General features: G+C 45.2%; 1 protein-coding gene across 1 annotated transcript; it reads right to left on the minus strand.

Annotated features, from left to right (window-relative positions):
- Positions 1–4,205: 4,205 nt before the first annotated feature.
- LOC110704232 lies at positions 4,206–5,846 on the minus strand. The gene is made up of 2 exons (XM_021882021.1): positions 4,959–5,846; positions 4,206–4,814 (listed from the first exon to the last, which is right to left on the minus strand). The coding sequence occupies exons 1-2, from the start codon at positions 5,844–5,846 to the stop codon at positions 4,206–4,208; spliced, it is 1,497 nt and encodes a 498-aa protein (XP_021737713.1).
- Between the last annotated feature and the right edge of the window lie 6,628 nt (positions 5,847–12,474).

Here is a 12,474-nt window from a genome sequence, read left to right on the forward strand (position 1 = left end):
ACGAAGCTGCAAGCTCGACGACGCATGAAGACATCGATGGAAGACAACTTCAAGTAACGACTCCCTATTTTTTAGGAAGAGAATAAGCAAGGATTTAGTCCAACCTCAGCCAAATCAGTCCGTTGGAATTCAAAACAGAAGAAGAATATTTTTAGCAACTAACATCCGAAAATCATGGGCATAATCTTATCTCCTTGCAACGGCTAGGTTCAACTTAGCAAACCATATATATAAAGGGCAAGGCAACGACGAGTATAGGACATTCTCATCCAACGATACACATCCTACATCATATCTTGTAAACTGATATTATTATTTTTTTTGGCATAGTGAAAGTTTGGTAGATCCTCATTCTACCCGCGGTTTTTACCTTCATTGGGTTTTCCGCGTCACCAATTCCTCGTGTCAGTTATTCTCTTTTTATTCTTGTCTTACTTTTGATTTTGCTTAGTTGATCCGTAGCCTAGATTTTGATAATCAATCCCACCTAACAAAAATTAGCATAAACACTTTACATCAACCCATGATCCTATACCGATGTTAAAAATGTTTTTTTTTTCGCATGACATAATGCTACCAAATTATTTTATTTGACCGTCAAATAAAGTCAAATTGTTATGGGTACTATTACTAGCCCTTTTGTATTAATCGATTAGTCATTGACTTTATTTGACCGTCGTTGACTTACACTTATAGATTTTTACCCATAACAATTTGCCCCTAATTGCTAAATGTGGATTGCCATATTCACTTTTGGCAATTAAAAACAAAATAAAAAGCGAAAACAAAAGAAAAAAAGTAAAAAATGCAGAAAAATTCAAATTACATGGGGGCGATTCCGTCTTTTCATTTATCATGCACATTCTTTAGGGAAGTTACTCCATTTTTCCCACTTTCTTACTCTAACCGTCATTTCACTCTTTAATTGCTGCAACACGCTTCGCGCTTCCCCAAACTTCCACTCCACTTCACTCTTTTCTCTCTACTTTCTTTTTCTTTCTCGGAGTTACTCGGGTGGTTGAGCGGCAGTGTGCGGCGGCGATTTTGAACTTCCGGCATATTCAATTTACCAGGTAATTTTCTTAATTTCTTCCTTTGTCAGTTAATTTGGGCTGAATGTCGAACGAAATTCCCAAAAATAGAACTAGGCTTTCTCTTCGTGTTATTGAAAAAAGGGGAACGGTTGTTTCACAGAAAGAATCGATGTCTCGACCAAAGTCTTCAATGACGCCCAATATGACAAAAGAATTTGTCAAAATGGCGGGCTTTCCCAACACTACCTTTTCCCATATTCCGGGACTGGGGCAGACGGTGGAGGATTTTCAGGAAGGTTTCGTTGCTTTTTTTTAAGTATCCTTTCGTGGAGACAGGAATTACGTTCCCGTTTTCGCCTTTGGTCCGTTCTTTTCTTGAGGTTTTGGGTATCAGTCCTGGACAACTGATGCCATCTGGTTGGAGGATCCTGTCGCTGATATCAGAGAAGACGAAGGACTGGGAAGATCCTTTTACTCTGGCGGATTTGGCCATAGGTTACGAGATAAAAATGGCTGAAAGTGGGTTTGTTAGTTTATGCAATAAAGGGGATAGGTTGGTTTTGAACACCGATGTGAATGACAGGGACTGGAAGAAATGGTTTCTTTTTATCAGGAAGACGTCTTTAGGTGATGATGGAGTATGGTTGACGGAAGGGTGGCCGACGAAGGGTAAGTGTTCTTCTCTCGAATACGTGTTCTATCGGACTAAAACTGGCTAAATTGTTTGGTCTTGGTTTTACTTGTGCAGAGTTGGATTTGGGGTTTCTTGAGACGTCGGAGACATCTTCGGCAAACGTGAAGAGGTTCCTAACACTTAGCCCTTCGGTGAGAACCTTTGCAAGGAAGAAGAAGGCTGTTGGTGATCAGTCGGGACATAAGCAGGTAACACCGACGAGTACTTCTCAACAAGTCAAAGATTCTGAAGAAACGATGTTAACTCGTAAGTTCTGCGTTGTCATTGCTTTACTCTCGTCTTGTCATTGTACCCTTACTTATGCATTCGTCTGTCGTACTTTGTGTTGTGGCAGACTCAGCTGCTCAAGGCGTTCGTCGTGGTCGGAGCTTGACTTAACAAGAATACGACTTACGAATGAGAAGGAAGCGGGGTCTGGCGTCTCGTGAACAGCAGCTGTTGTCTTCCGATGAGAAGGTGGAGCCTATTTCGACTCCAACGTCTAGGAGAACAGTCAACGAGGAGGGAACTATTACACTGTTGCCGACTCCTCCGCGCAAGAATCAGAAGACTGACGACGATCCTCCTGTTCCCGACATTCTGGCGCGCTTTCCCGCCTATTTCCTGGATCGGAAGGACGACCGACGTTCTCTTTTCCCTGCCCTGAACCAACTGCTGTTCCCTAAGTCTAGGGAGGTCTTGGCTGGGACTTCTGTATTGGACATAGCCTCTGAAGCTGCTGCGGCTAACTTATACGTAAGTCTCTATTTGGTTTAGTTTTTATTTATCGGGGTTAATTCTTTGGTTTGTAACTGGGGGTGTGTTTGGCCAGTGTTTGCGAAATTCTCTGGTGTTGAGGGACAGGGTAATCGGCTTGGCCAGAGAGATGAAAAGGTTGGACGGGTGCTGCCAAGAATAGTGAAGCTCAACGTAAGACTGCAGTTAACGTGTTCTAGATGACCAAGAAAGATTTGGACGAGGCGACAAAGAAGGTGGACGATTTGGAAAATCAGCTGAAAGCTCAATCGAAGACAATGAAGGAGGAAACTCAAAAGCTTAGGGACTAGTTGAAGGAGCAGGCCAAGCATTTGGAGGAGAAGGTTGGGGTTATTGCTGCTAAGGACGAGGCTTTGACGAGGGTTCAGGAAGAGTTGGCATCGACCCAAAAGGAGTTGGAAGATGCGTTGGACGACTATGCCGAGTTGGGTATCAATGTGAAGGCGAAGCTGATAAAGAAATTTCTTGATGGGAAGGCTCCGGAATGGCGCCCTTAAGAGGTGATCGATTGCTTTTCGACCAACGGTGGGGCTCTTGAACTGGAGGAGGATGCTGCAGTTGCGTCGACTGCGGATTCTAGTCCGTCGGTCATCGTTCCTTCACCTTTTGCTGATGTCGATACTCAGCCTCTCATCGTCGGCGATCAGTCTGTAACCGTTGGGGACCAACCTGTCGTTGTCAAAGATCAACCTGCCGAGGGTGCTGAGGAACCGCAGGTCAAAGGTGTTGACGAAAAATGCTCGTGCCGATGAGATCGTCAAAGAAGTCGTTGATGGGCTCTTTGTCGAAGGAACTAATGCTTGAAGGCCATCGTCTATGATGTTTTAGACTTTTGCTTTGTATGCTGACTAACTTTTGCTTTCGTTGGAAAAACTATATTTTTATTATCTTCGTACTTTGTTCCACTTGAGGGCAAGTGGTTTTTTAATTTCTTCTGTTTGTATGACATTGCTCTTTCATGCTACGTATTTCTTGCTTTTCGATGCTACTTGATATCGATTTGTGTTCTGTAGATATGAAGTCAAAACATAACACTAAGGTTTTGTGAAAAAATATGGCTAAGTAAAAACAGAGGTTTGAAAAGGATGACATGTCAAGGGTATGCAAAAAAGATTTCAAATTTTTTTTTACTTTTATTAATGTTTGAATAATGTATAAACAGTAAAATCATAAAAATGTTTAAGCGTAAAAGTACTTCTATCACTATACAGTGTCCTCGTATACTTCTATCACTATACAGTGTGCTCGTCGGAGGTTTTGTATTTTAGGCCTATCGTTGCGTTGCTTGCCAATGCCCCTTGCGTACTAGCGTCGACGCTGAACACTGAAGACTAGTTCATTGTTCAGGTATCGGGTGTTTGGCGTCGGACGCTAAGGTCAGATTTACCCCGGGCTTTGTCATGCTTCGATTATCGTTTGAACGGCAGCTTTCCTCATCCCTCTTTAAAGGATGTCAGTGTAGCTGACACCTGTCGTCGTTTGCCTTTTCTATATGTTTGGATTGTGACCAAGTTTTTTTGCTTTTTTGACTACGTGCTTTGTCGGTCAATGTTTTGCAAAACCAACACGGTTAAAGTACCGTTGGCCGTTGGCACGGCCAACGGCCCTCCGATGCTTAAGTCAGTACACTTGATCATAAAAGGAAACTTTAAAGGAATGAAACGAGCTTGGAATTTTAATAGGATGTTACCTCTTAGTCGACGAGTGCTTTTAACGATTACTTAGAAGTAGTATTTTCTGAGATGAGTTGCGTTCCAGCTTCTTGGAACGGGGTTGCCTTTTTGGTCGGTCAGTCGATAAGCGCCATTTCCGACGACTTGGGTGATTTTATATGGACCTTCCCATGGAGGGGAAAGCTTTCCGTCGGCCGGATTCTTAGTGTTCTGGAATGCTTTCCTGAGTACCCAGTCACCTAGTTGGAATGTTTTGGCCTTGACGTTTTTATTGAACCTTCTTGCGACGATCTGTTGTTGTGCCGCCATTCTGATTAACGCCGCCTCTCTTAATTCTTCGGTTGCATCTAAGTTGTCCTCCATTTCCTCCTGATTTCTTTCTTCCGTCATGAGACCGAATCTTGACGTCGGGAAGTCGGCCTCTACTGGGAGAACGACTTCACATCCGTAGACCAGGGAGAAGGGCGTCTGCCCCGTCACTTCTCTTGGCGTCGTCTGGTTGGCCCATAGGACTGCTGGGAGCTCGTAGGCCCATTTGCCTTTAGCTGTTTTTATCCTTTTTTTGATGGCCTCCATGACAACTTTGTTGCTGGACTCGGCCTGTCCGTTGGCTTGTGGATACCTTGGCGTCGACGTTGTTAGCTCTATGCAAAACTTCTGCAAAAAAGAATGAGTTTTGTCGCTAATAAACTGCGACCCGTTGTCACAGACGATCACTGACGGGATTCCTAACCTACAAATAATATTAGTCCGTATGAACGTAATGACCTCCTTGTCCGTCACCTATTTCAAAGCAATTGCCTCAATCCATTTGGAAAAATAATCGGTTAGTGCTAGCATATAAACTCTTTGCCCTGGTGCTGCGGGTAGCTTCCCGACTATATCCATTCCCCATCTCATGAAGGGCCACGGAGAAAACGTCTGGTGGAGGGGTTCCGACGGTTTATGGACGGTGTTGGCGAACCGCTGACAGCTGTTGCATCTGGTCACATATTGCACTGCGTCTTCGTGAAGCGTCGGCCAGAAGTATCCTTGTCTTTTCGCAATTTTGGCTAGTCTTCTTCCTCTGACGTGACTACTGCATATTCCGTCGTTCAAGTGGCTAAGGATGGACTGTTGTTCATGTTTTTGGATGCATCTTTGGGATAACCCTAACGCTGATTTGTGGAATAGGACTCCGTCGACGATATGGTATCGATCGGCTTTGTATTTGAGTTTTTGAGATTCCGCCTTGTTATTGGGGAGGATGTCTTTGGTTAGGTAATCTACAATGGGTTTGGTCCAATCATCGTCGTCATCGACGTCATCAATGGGTAAGATTTCTTTGGTGGACACGGATGGTTTTTGCAAGTGGACTAAAGGAATATTTGAGAAGGTGGTCTTTTTAAGGGCGGAAGCTAGGTTTGCTAATGCGTCGGCTTGGGCATTTTGGTCTCTTGGGATTTGTGAGATAGTGAAATGGTCAAAGTGTCTGGCTTTTTCTTTGGCGACATCGAGGTATGCTGTCATTTTGGAGTCTTTGGCTGCGAAGTCACCTGTTATCCGGCTGACGATGAGAAGGGAGTCACTGTAGATATCCAAGGATGTGGCACCTAAATCTTTTGTGACGATCATTTCTGCAATCAAAGCTTCATATTCTGCTTCATTGTTAGTTGCTTTAAAATCACAAGATATAGACCTTACTATCATGTCCCCTTGTGGCGACTATAGCACCATTCCCAGGCCAGCCCCTCGTTGATTGGACGAGCCGTCGACGAACAGGATCCATTTGCCCTTTTTCTGGATGTTATTGATTTCTTCTACTTCTTTGTCGGCTAAGGCTTGCTAATGGGGGTGAAGTCAGCCACAAAATCTTCTAGTGCCTGGGACTTGATTGCTTTCCTGGGTTGGTACTCGATGTCCATTATACTTAGGGATATGCTCCATTTGCCTAATCGTCCTGTTAAATCTGGCTTTCTCAATACAGACTTAAGTGGGTAGTTAGTCATCACCACTACATGGTGGGTTTCAAAATAGTGCCTTAGTTTCTTAACAGCAGTAATTAGAGTAAGAGCTAACTTTTCTAGAGACGTGTACCTTACCTCGGCTGGGAGAAAAGTTTTACTTACGTAATAGACCGGAAGCTGCCCAGCTTCGTCGTCTTCTCTCGTCAAGACTGCGCTGACGGCAACAACGCTGACGGCAATGTAAAGCTACAAAGGTTCGTTAGTCTTAGGTTTTGACAGGAGGGAAGGTATCATTAGATACTTCTTCAAATCTTGCAAAGCTTTTTCATGATCTTCAGTCCATTTTGTTTGACGGAGGTGATCGACGTGGTCCTCTGACTTCTTTTATTTCACCAGCATATCGTCGATGTCTACCTCCATCGAGTCTCCTAGCTGATCCTTGAACATCCTGTTGACGAGTCTCTGGTACGTCGAACCTGCATTTTTTAGTCCAAAAGGCATAACTTTGTAGCAATTAATACCTTTATCGGTCATGAAGGCCGTCTTCTGCTGATCGTCGGGATGCATTAAGATCTGGTTGTATCCGGAGTAGGCGTTCATGAATGTTAAAAGCTCATGACCTGCTGTTGCATCTACTAGGGCGTCGATGTGCGGTAATGAAAATGGATCTTTGGGACATGCTTTGTTGAGATCGGTGAAGTCGATGCATACTCTCCACTTGCCGTTCTTTTTTCTAACAACGACGACATTAGCGAGCCAATATGGATACTTGATTTCTCTTATTTTCCCGGTGTTGATTAGCTGTTGCACTTCGTCGTTGATGATTTTGTTGCGCTCTGGAGCAAACTTTTGACGCTTTTGTTTGACGTGCTTGTGATTTGGATTGACGTTCAACTTGTGCGAGATGATAATCGGATCTATTCCAGTCATATCTTCATTGGACCAGGCGAAACAATCTTTATTTTCTCGGAGAAAGGTTAGGATAGTATCTTTGAGTTCAGGTGCTAGGCTGGCTCTGACACGGACGGTCTGATCTTGTTTTTTAGGGTCTAAAGGTATTTCGTCAATTTCGAGGTCGTTGGGATTGTCTGGAGTCGGGCCATGCTGTAATTGCTATGCAGTTCTCATGGTTGGCTTTAGGGTTGTTTTGTATATGTGTTTAGCTTCGCGGGGATCTCCTTTAATTTCTTGGATCCCCCACGGGGTTAGGAATTTTATTGAATGGTGGTAGGTGGAAGGGATAGCTTTTAGTCGTTGGATCCATGGTCTGCCTACTATGGCATTGTAGGCTGAAGGGCAGTCGATGATGTTGAATTTGGTTTGAGGGTTTAGGCCTCCTGCGTAGGTTGGTAGGGTTATGTCTCCGAGAGTTGACATACTTTCGCCACTAAAATCGACAAGAGTTGTTGACCTTTTGGTGATGTCGCTGTCTTTCAACCCCATATCTTCCATAGTTCTTTTGAATAGGACATTTGCGGAGCTTCCTCCGTCGACCAACACCCTTCGAAGCAGACAATTTCCGATGACCAAGGAAATAACAAAGAATCCTCATGCTCTCTGTTGATGTTATTGATATCGTCATCGTCAAAGGTAATTGTCATCGCCTCTAACTTCTTTTCCAAAGGATCTCTGATTTCTTCTGGGACATCTTTATTATCTATTGTCGACTTTGCGAACCTCTTTGCTGCAGAATAGGTTAGTCCACAAATATCGGAACCGCCAACATTAACTATTACCTTAGGTACGGGTGGCTTTGGGGGCCCGTTTGTCGTCGATTCTGGTTGAGGGCGATCGGCGTCGCTGCTTTTATTCTTCCCCAAAAGGTGCTTGAGGTTGCCTCTCTTCAACTGGAAGGCGACTTCTCTTAGTAGGGCGTAGCAATCTTCCGTCTTGTGGCCATGATTGCTGTGGAACTCACACCACTTGCTCATATCTTTCTCCGACTCTGGCTAGTTAATCTTCATCGGCCAGCGGACTTTGCTCCCCAAGGGCTGCAATTCTTTCATCCACAGCCACAATGTTCACGTCAAACTCGTACTCGAATATCTCGGGGTATTGCGGGGCGCCGAGGATCTGTTCCACCTGCGCAACATTAACAGAGCGTGATCTACCTGCTGCCTCATCGGGCTGGTGTCGCCATGATTCTCTGTGGTTGCTTGGGGCTTTGCGGTCGGACGAGCCTCTGGAGCTTGGATAGGAGCTCCGATTGGCGATATCCTCGTCGAAGCGCATTTGGGCCACTACTCTCGTCCTGACTTCTTCGAATGTTGAGCATGGGTACTTGACCATATCTTTGTACATATCTGAATCTGTATGCAATCCATGGAGGAAGGCTTTGATGTCAGTTCTATTGTCGACGTTTTTGATCGAGACCTTCTCTTTGTTGAATCGAGACCAAGAAGTCTTAATGGTTTCCTTGGGTCCTTGGACGATCCGATATAGATCGCTTGTTTGCTTGTCGAACTGCCTGCTACTTTCAAAATGGGAATAGAATTTGTTAACTAACATAGAAAAACTAGTTATACTACCTAGTTCGAGTTTGCCGAGCCATTTGAGAGCGGGGCCAGTCAGCGTCGCGCCGAACGATTTGCACATGCACGCTTCCCAGCACTCGAACGGGATCAAAGCTTGCCACATCTGCTGCTTGTAATATTCGACATGCTGCTCTGGACAGGTCATTCCATCATAAAGCGACATGAAGGTCGGGAGCGACACTCTTCTGGGAATCTGGGCTAGGGCCAGCTCGTCACAAAACGGAGTTGCTGCGAACCCATATGGAGCTTCTCTCTGAATAGGGATCGGAACACCTGGCATTCTCTTCATCATTGACAGTACCCTGGATTTCTGCTTTTCTAAGGCGACAAACCTCTGGAGCAGGATCTCTATTTGGTCCGGTTACGGGTTGTCCTGGTCATTCCCTGAAGTCCGGATGATTCCTTGCCCGCTGTTCCTAATTGGAGGATCCGTATTCATTTCCCCGTCACTAGATTTGGTGTCGGTGTCATGTCGAGACTTAACGACATCCAACGACGACATCCTATGGATCACACCTAGGTGTCTCGGCCGGTGACGACGATTGCTCTGAGCGGACTCTAATGGTTGACGAGAGTGGCTGCATCGAATTCCGATGCTCCCTTTTCCTTGCTGAGACGCTCATTGGATTCCCTGGCTGCTTCAAGATCGGCTTGAGCTTTCTCATAGGCTTACTTCAGCTGTTCTGGGGTCATTTCGTTGGAAGACATATTGGAAGGTGAATAGGGATTTTCGGATTTTACCTAGTTGTAGCCCCACGGTGGGCGCCAAATTGTTTATGCTTATTTTCGTTGAGTGGGATTTAATATCAAAATCTAGGCTACGGATCAACTAAATAAAATCAAAGATAAAACGAAATGAAAGATAATTAAGTGGCACAAGGGATTAGTGACGCGGAAAACCCAATGAAGGTAAAAACCGCGGGTAGAATGAGGATCTACCAAACTTTCACTATGAAAAAATATCGAAGGTAACAAAATACAATATATGATTTGAGTATGAATATCGATATTCCCTTCTCTGTCGATATTCTTCTCATTATATAGGCTATTGCTAGGTTAAATTCTAGTCGTTGCAAGGAGGTGAATCGGATTCCATGATTTTCGGATAGTGGTTGTGCAGAATATCTTTTCTGTTTTTATCCTCAGTGAAGGGAGTAGGCTGAGCTTAGACTTGGTCTACCAAGCTTATCTTCCCTTAAGAAATAGGGAGTCGTTACTTGGGTCTGTCCTCCGTCCTTGCTGAAGCAATTTGTCCTATTTCAGCCTTCGTCAAGATGAGTCTCCGTCATTGGCTTTATTTGACCGTCGTTAACTTATACTTATAGATTTTTACCCATAACAATTGCTTTATACATTAAATCTTGTGTTGTTAACTTATTCACAATTGCATATTAAATAATTACATATTTATATATAACTTTTTATGATCAAATTTATATTCATTTTTTTTACAGTCCCCTAATCTAAAAAAGAGATGTTTCTTAAATATTTTATCTTATTAAATTTGATTTCATATATATATATATAGCAAGAATAGCCTATTACTCCTAATATATATGTAATTGAAATAGTGTTAATTCATTATTCATTCATAGAATTATGCATGTCTAATAAATTAAATTATATATGTTCTTTATAACATTGATATACTTTTCATTTTCCTTGATCAACTAAATTTTGTATGCAATACATTCTACAATAAAAGGAATACAGAGTACATATTGATATTCTCCGTATGTAAAAAATATTCACTTGTATTAATTATATGTTTTTATTGCATCACAAAAACACTAATAGTAACAAATTATATATTCTGGTATCGAATGAGAAATATTATTAATAAAACTTGTTTGGGTCCAATTTAGTCCAATTGGGCCTGGTCACTGAATGATCCAATTAAAAGCCCAAGGTTAAGGTTCAACTCTCCAAATGTGCTAAAGTCAAAAATCAACATCCTCAAAGCCATGTCAAGGACAGTCAACGGCCCAATCAGCTTGGCCCAGCCCAACTGACTTCCGGGCCCAATCCGCCTCCTTCATTAGCCAAGGTATAAAAGCCAACAATTTGGTCAATTCTTGGTAAGACAATAAAGCCTCAAGCAACTAAACTCTTGCACAGCTTTCTCTCTCTAATATACTGACTTAAGCATCGGAGGGGCCTTCCTCGGCGTCCCCCCGAGGCTAGTTTACGTGTATTTGTTGTGCAGGAAACCCTCGGCTCCTGCGTCGTTCGGACCGAGACCAAGTTCCCTCAAGATAAAAGGATCTTCCGAGATTCGATTGTTTTCATCCGAAACAATTTGGCGCCGTCTGTGGGGAACGCTACTAAATTTCGCGTCAGTCATCAAACACTCCGGCAGTCGCCATGACTAAGAGTGGAAAGAGTTCCAAGAAGGCTAAGAAGGGAGGAGGCCAGATTACGGTGAGGGAACGCCAGCCGGTTTATCCCTCCCCGGAGCAAGCCTCTTCCGAATCGGAGGCCCCCATTTCTCCGGAAAGGGAAGCCTCAAGAGGTCCTAGCCTCCAGGAGGAGAACACCTCGCACCACACTCGGCAGCCGGGGCCATCCCCGAGACCGAGTGGCTCAGGTGCGAGGAACTCCCCGCCGCGCCATAGCGTGCAATCCAGGTCACATCCGCGGGAGACTCCTCCCTCCGGACCCTCCACCGAGGAAGTGGCCAGAGCAGTGGCCATCTGCATGGAGTTCCTTAAAGCTCAAGGGGCTCCAATCCAGATGCCTGATGATCACCAGCCGAGAAACCTGAAAAGGAGGATCGGTCAGGATGATGGTGGACAAGTTCCACCACATAGAGAGCTCGGCCAGAGGTGGCGAGGGGACACCCGAAACTCCAGTAAGGAGAGGAGGAGGAACCCTCAACCCTCTGACCACTCCGAAGCTCAGAATTCCATGGGGCCCTCCAAGGACCCGGAATTCGCCCGCCAAAGCGTTCACGAACGCTTGGGTTCGAGGGAGGTGAGTGTGCATAGCCGCCTCACCTTCCCAGAGGATACCGGACCCCACCCAACCTTGTCTCAGCCGGGGACGAAAACCACTTCCACCTCTGAGAGAGGAGGGAGCGAGGTCCCTGAGGCTGGGTACAAGGGGAAGGCGGTCATGGTTCCATCGAACTCGCCCTTCCAGAAGTGGATTCTGGAAGAGCATGTGCCAACGGTCAAAATCCCGGCACATATTACTTACGATGGTACCTCAGATCCTAAGGATCACATTGCCTCTTACGAGGGGCACATGTATCTGAACCCGAGGTCTGAGGCTACCTGGTGTAAATACTTTCCTACGACCCTCAAAGGTGTTGCCCAATCCTGGATCACCAAAGGGCTCAAGGAAGGCTCCATAACCGGTTGGAACGACCTCTCCAACAAGTTCAAGAGCAAATTCTCTACGGCCAACCGCCGAGAGAAGACCACTGCAGAGCTAATGAGTCTGCAGCAGGCGGAGGACGAGAGCCTCCGCGACTATCTGACTCGCTTCAGCAACGAGTCATCCGGAATCACAAGCCTGGATCAAGGCCTGGCCGTGTTCGCGCTACGGAACGGCCTCCAAGCTGGAAAGTTCCTGGACTTCATGGTCATGCATCCCCCGCAGACCCTGGAGGAAGCCTTGGAAGCATCGGATAGGTTCATCCGAGCCGAGGAGTGGAACAGATCCAGGTCTCAGTCTCGTCCGAGAATTGAGAAGCCGAAAGGGCAGCAGCCCGAAGTCTCGGCGCAGAGGAAAGGGAAGGCTAAGGCCTCAGAACCGTCCTCTGCTGCCGAGCCGAAGAAGGAAAGACACTTTCCCTACACGGGAAGGTACGATTCATACACTCCACTCTCCCTT

The sequence above is a fragment of the Chenopodium quinoa genome, unplaced genomic scaffold (genome assembly GCF_001683475.1).
Source record: "Chenopodium quinoa cultivar QQ74 unplaced genomic scaffold, ASM168347v1, whole genome shotgun sequence".
Taxonomy (NCBI): Eukaryota; Viridiplantae; Streptophyta; class Magnoliopsida; order Caryophyllales; family Amaranthaceae; genus Chenopodium; species Chenopodium quinoa.

Coding starts and splice junctions, on each gene's coding strand:
- LOC110704232 (XM_021882021.1), bottom strand. CDS start 5,846: ATGATAGTAAGGTCTATATCTTGTGATTTTAAAGCAACTAACAATGAA. Junction 4,815..4,958: donor ATTTTTCCAAATGGATTGAG/GCAATTGCTTTG, acceptor TCTTTTTTGCAG/AAGTTTTGCATAGAGCTAAC.